General features: G+C 66.8%; 1 protein-coding gene across 1 annotated transcript; it reads left to right on the top strand.

The window, feature by feature from the left end:
• The first annotated feature begins 1,493 nt into the window (after positions 1-1,493).
• Positions 1,494-4,373, top strand: MSS51 (MSS51 mitochondrial translational activator). The gene is made up of 6 exons (XM_075719151.1): positions 1,494-1,786; positions 2,120-2,275; positions 2,503-2,627; positions 2,853-3,416; positions 3,927-4,020; positions 4,097-4,373. Exons 1-6 carry the CDS (start codon positions 1,494-1,496, stop codon positions 4,371-4,373), a joined length of 1,509 nt encoding a protein of 502 aa, XP_075575266.1.
• The last annotated feature ends 1,388 nt before the right edge of the window (positions 4,374-5,761 follow it).

Raw genomic sequence — 5,761 nt, 5'->3', positions numbered from 1 at the left:
GGCTCTGCAGGAAAAAGAATGAGGAAAGGCACATGAAACTGCACTATTCCTCTCCCAGAAACGTCTGCAGGACACAGCAGCTGTAGCTGCTAGCATTATTCAGGGCTTGGCTGTCAAAACACCATTGAAAGTACAGGGCTTTGTCAGTGACAAATCTCTCGTGAGGCGCAGGGGAAGGACAGGGAGAAATGTAATGTGAAAATTATCCAGCTCGGTAAATTTAACCCAGCTGCAGCTCTCAGCTCCCGCGCAGGGTACAGCCCTGGGGCTCTCTGTTGCTTCCTGTCTGACTGCAACGGGGGCCGAGGGCCTGCGGCCGCCGGCCCATCCATCCCCACACGGCTCCCACACACGCCCAGGGGACCTGGCTCCATCCATCACCACAGGTTTGCCTGCGGCACATCCGCCCCGGCGGGCGTGAAATCCCTCTGGAGACGCGGCTGGGCCGAGGACTCCCCTGGGACCCCACCGCACCCCGGTGCCGCCAGCTCCGCCAGCTCCAGCCACCCCAGCCAGGGTGCGAGGTACCGGCACCTGCCCCGAGGCTGGCAGCCCCCTCAGCACGGCCTCCTGCCGCGACCGAGGGGCCCGGGGGGCCCTCACCCCTCACCGCACCGGCCCCAGGAGGCCGCCGGGGGTGCGGGGCGGCGGGAGCTGGGTCCGGCCGGCGGCGGGGCGCGAACCTGCGGCCTACCTGCCTCCTGGGAGGGCCCCGCGTCACGTAACCACGGCGACGCAGCTGCTCCCGCGAGGCCCCGAAGCCTCGCGAGACCCCAGCCCTGCACCACGTGTTCGGGGGCGTGTCTGTGAAGCCCCCGCCGCCGCCATGATGGGTATGGGCAGCCCTTACCAGGCCGCTGTGGGGCGCCCCATGGGGCGGGGGTCCCCCCGACCCCACCCGGCTCGGCTGGGGTGCTGCTGCAGGGGCACCGTGTCCTCCCTGCAGCCTGGCGTGCCCCTGGGGAGCCCAGCTGCTGCCCCGGCCCTGCTCCTGGCTCCTTTCCCCCTCCTGGCAGAGGCGGTGGCGCCCACCCAGCCGCTCGCCTGCACCCCACTGAGGACCTTGAGGGTGAGGGGCATCCTCGCAGGCCGGGCTGGGGCAGCGGCCTCACGGTGGGGGGCTGGCAGGCCCCATGGGGATGGAGGGGAGAAGTGTGGGGCAAGGTCCTGGGGGTGGGGGGGCAGCCAACTCTGCTTGTCCCAGGGTGTGTGGGGGTGGGCAGCTCCAGGACAGAAGGTGTGTTGGGGCACCCCACCACTGCTGCCAGCTTTCAGGGCAGGTGCCAGACCCCTGGAGCGGGTTGGCCCATTCCCTGGGAGGGGATGACCAGAATAGCTCTGCTATCCAATTCCTGCCAGAAAGGCCAGGGCCACTCTCCTCCACTGCTATCTTCTTGGGGCTGACATTTGAGCCCAGCCCTCCCTCCCGGGGCCGCCCGGCATCACCCAGCTCCTCCGTCCTCCCGCCAGAGTGGCCAGGGACAAACAGCGAGATGGCGGGCGGGAGGCGGCGCAGGGGCAGTGGGAGGCGCGGGGGACCCCGGCAGCACCTAGGGACGCACGAACCGGCACCCTTGCCTGCACCCCTCTCTCCTGCAGCTGCCATGACCCAGCAAAACACAGGCACTGCCCCCAAAACCGGCTGCCCCAAGAAGCCCATGGAGGAGTCGGCGGAAAGGGGACCCGATGTGGACTCGCTGGGCTTCCAGGCCATGGACTGCAACGTGCCGGGGCTGTCCCGCGTCATCCTCCAGAAGCTCAACATGAAGAGCTACGAGGACTACAAGTGAGTGAGCACCCATGGGTACTGCTACGGGGTGGGGGGGGGTGTGTGTGTCCCACAGCCAGAGCATCGCACGTGTCCCCACAGCCAGAGCATCTCCTCTAGCTCATCCTGCCCTCCCAGCTCAGCCCACAGGTGGGGTGCTCTGATGGGGCTCCTGGGTGCACCCCTCCATGAGCCCATTCCCCAGCTCCCCATCCCCAGCCAATCTGGGGCAGGATGCTCTTGGCTGGAGCTAAAATCCTGGCAGCTTTGGAGGGAGGAAGTCAGCCCCGCCATGATGGCAGAGCCACGTGGGCTGGATCCTACTCACCTCCCCTCCCCCGATGTCTGCAGGTCTGCTATGGATGGGAGGAAGAGCGGCAGCGATTTCGGCATCCGGACTTACTTTGACATGTTCCAGAAGTTGGAGGACACCTTCAAGTTTTGTGCCGAGTGCAAGAAGCTCCCAGATGCCCTCCCTGACCCCAAAAGCCTCCGGCGATGCAAGAGGTATGGGAGGGGGAGGTGGCTTGATGGCATGGGGCTGGATCTGTCCCCTCACTTCCAGCCTGGTGGCCAGGGTGAAGCTGGGGGGTGTCTGGCCCCGACAACCACCTCCAGCCACAGAGCACCCCCAAAACAGCAACGCAGCCCTGGGAGGGGGTGGCAGGGAGCCAGGCTCAGCAGGCTAGGTCCTGCCCCCCCTCTGCAGCTGGGCACGCTGCCCCTCTCCCTAGGTGCCAGAACGTGTACTACTGCGGCGTGGTGTGCCAGCGTGCCAACTGGCCACTGCACAAGAAGTTCTGCAAGAAGCTGAAGCTGGTGGCCCTGGATCGGCTGGTGGAGTGGCTTGTGTTCACAGGTGGGGCAGGGGATGCTACTCCCACCCTGCATGTTCCCCCCAACCTGCCTGACTGTCCTCCCCAGGCTGCACGGCTCCCATGAAGGGTTGTGGGGTCCCTCCTCCTGGCTCCAGCCCCCCCCAGCCAGGTCCAGTATCCCCGCGGCCCAGGTGGGACGGGCAGCCTGGGTTGTGGGGCCACTGCTGCGACCCCAAACACTTCTCCCTACCCCTGCCCCCCCCCAGGAGACATCCCCTTCCCCACGGAGACCTGGACAAAACCTGCCCAGGACGTGGAGGGCTGGGAGGACTGGTTCTCCATGCAGGGGCAGCTGGAGGAGAAGCTGGACACCATCCTGGCCGGGCAGTACATGACCCTCCTCTGGGCCAACGCCGGGAAGCCCCGGCCAGAGGACGGGGAGCTGCGCGAATCCGTCCGGCGGCTGGTCACCGACTTCCACTCACGGCCGCTCACCATCGGCTTGGGGCTGCGGCTATTCGGCATTGACCCCCTCACCAAGGCCCTCACTGTACATGTGGTGGGGGCATCCCATGTCGAGACCCTCAACACCCGGCTGACAGACTATGATGAGCTGACACGGATGTTCCCAGGGCACCAGGGCATGGAAGTGGTGATGGTGGGGGTGGATGTGGTCGATGGACCCATCATGAGGCCACCCCTGGCCACACCAGCGCCCCGGGGAAGGGTCTATCTCAGCAGCTACAAGGGGCTGTACCATGACTTCTGGGAAAGCCATGTGGAGACCAAGCTGGCTGCCCGCCCTGACCTGGTGGTGGGCTTTCACCCAGGTGAGTGCCAGTGCCATGGAGGGTCCCAGACCCTCGCCATCCCTGCTGCCCAGAGCAGGGCATCCCCGGCAGGGTGCAGGGCAGATACCGAGTCCCTCAGCACCACTAAGGGCTCAGGACATGCCTGGGTCTTGCCATGGTCATGCACCAAGCCGCAATGGGCCACCCCACACAGCCAGGGTGACTTGTTCCGCCCCACCCCCACCCCAGGCACTCAGTGTCCTACCTGCATCACCCACCTGCTGGTCACCAGGTGCGAGCAGCACCCAAAGGGGTCCTTGCCTTCAGGTCTTGGTGCAGTGGCTCAGCCCAGGACCCAGAGCCGGGGGTGCACCCCATGCTGGTGGGGAGACAGGACAGGCCTTGCTAAGGGCTGCCAAGCACCACTGCCAGCGTCACTGCGCACCCTTGGAGGTCTCCGGCACACAGTGGGTGCTGTTACAGCTGGCTTTCCCCGGGGCCAGGACGGGATGGGAGGGAGGTGGGACCCTCACTGCTGTGTCCCCGTAGGTTTCCATGTCTGCCCGGACCTGCTGGCGGGCTGGCTGCCCACCCTGCTGCTGCTGCGGGACTACCGCCTGCCTGTCCTCTTCACCGTCTACAGGTGAGTGTGGTCCCATTCCCCACAGTGTGCCGGCACAGCCAGCTGGTAACGGGGCCATCCTCCCCCTTCCTGGCAGTGAGCAGGAGCTGAAGTCCTCCCTGCGGATCCTGGTGGAGCTTGAGACGCATATCATGGGCTATGCCGCCAACCCCTTTGCCTCGCTCAGGCCTGAGCAGGTCTACTCCAGCCCCAACAAGGTGCCTGTCTACTGCAGCTCCTACTACATTGCCCTGCTGGGGCCAGTGGCATCATCTGTGCCAGGTGCTGAGGAGCTGGAGGACAGTGATGGCTGGCAGGGAGGGGAGCCCAGTGCCGTCGATGCAGCTGGGGGCATCGCCCTGGGGCTGGGCTGACCCCCTGCAGCCAGCACCGTCCTGCCTGCTCTGCCCACCCGACCCACAGCCCCTCGCTGCCCCATCCCAGGACCCTGTCTCCCTGTCCCAGGATCGGCGATCCAGCCATCCCTCACCACACACATCCAGTCCCGGGGGATGCAGCACCCCAGCACAGGTATGGCACAGGCATGCCATCCCTCCACAGAGCCGAATAAACCACCGCCAGCAGCTGGCCACTGTGTCTCAAGCTTTTATTTCTGAAAAGGCCTTTGTTTTCCCAAAGAAAACAGAGGGCTGAGTCTGCCCCAGCCCCCCTCGGGCAGCCATGGCCCCCAGAGGGATGGTGAAGGGGACCCCAACTGCAGGACCTGCTGTGCACGGGGCTGTGTGGCCCCTGGGGTCCCGCAGGGACCCCCAGACTGGGCACCCAGCTGTCACTGTCATGGTCACATGTGCTGTGCCCCTGAGCCAGTGGTGCTCCAGCATCGCTCGCTGAGCCCCGCAGCTGCTCAGCCTGGCACTGGTGCCCAGCCTGGCCATGGCACGTGGGCACTGGCTGCTGCTGGCCCACTGCTCGCCAGCCTCGGCAGCCCCTGTGGAAACTGGGGCGGACGGCGCTGAGCAAGCCAGCCCCTGCAGCATTGCCCGACACTGCCGGGGACCCACGCGAGGCTGGCATCCCCTCCCCGTGCAGCCAGCGGGTCCAGCACAGCGATGGTGGCAATGTCCCATGTGGGCACCCGTGATGGCTTGGGGAGGCTGGTACCCCCCCGGGGCTCCCTGCGCCCCGATGGCTGGTCCCTCCCCGGGGTCGGTGCCTGTCGGAGGGGCCGTGGCAGGCAGGAGGGCTGGCGCGGTCCGGCTGGAGAGATGGCATGGTGTGGCACTGCCGGCATCACTCGGCACTGGCTCGTTCCCACAGCGCGGGCAGCGTCAGGGTCTCCGGCGCTGACTTCTTGCGCGGGCGAGTCTTGGGGGGAGCGAGGAAATCGGGGGCCTCGTCGCTGAGGGGGGTGGAGGGGGCGCTGGCGGGGGCCGAGTGCGTGGCTGTGGGCTGCCCCACCTCGCTGACAGAGATGGTGGGTGCCACCAGGCCGATGAGCTCGTTGGTGGCCTCCTGCGTCTCCCGCTCGTAGCACCGCACCTCCTCCATTGTCATCCCTGCCGAGCACAGCCGGGCTTGGGGCCGCTCAGCACAGCCGCATCCTGCACCCCGTCATCCTGGGGCAGCCTGCGCCCCACGCACCAGCTCCCCCCTGAGCTGGGTGCCAGGAAGGGGACAGGGGCTGGGGACAGGGGGACGGGCAGGGAGGGGATGCTGGGCAGTGCAGCCAGGTCCCGCTCCAGCACCAGCCCAGCCAGCAGCAGGGAAGGAAGGGATGGACAGGACAGCACAGGCAGCGCAG

This window comes from Pelecanus crispus, chromosome 11, assembly GCF_030463565.1.
Source record: "Pelecanus crispus isolate bPelCri1 chromosome 11, bPelCri1.pri, whole genome shotgun sequence".
Lineage (NCBI taxonomy): Eukaryota > Metazoa > Chordata > Aves > Pelecaniformes > Pelecanidae > Pelecanus > Pelecanus crispus.
Note: the sequence above shows the minus strand (reverse complement) of the source record. Positions and strands in the feature narration are given on the sequence as shown.

Excerpts from the sequence above, each read along its gene's own strand:
- MSS51 (XM_075719151.1), top strand. The coding sequence starts at position 1,494 with ATGGCGGGCGGGAGGCGGCGCAGGGGCAGTGGGAGGCGCGGGGGACCC. Across the intron at positions 2,628-2,852 it reads GGAGTGGCTTGTGTTCACAG|GAGACATCCCCTTCCCCACG; the intron begins GTGGGGCAGGGG and ends GCCCCCCCCCAG. Across the intron at positions 3,417-3,926 it reads GGTGGTGGGCTTTCACCCAG|GTTTCCATGTCTGCCCGGAC; the intron begins GTGAGTGCCAGT and ends GTGTCCCCGTAG.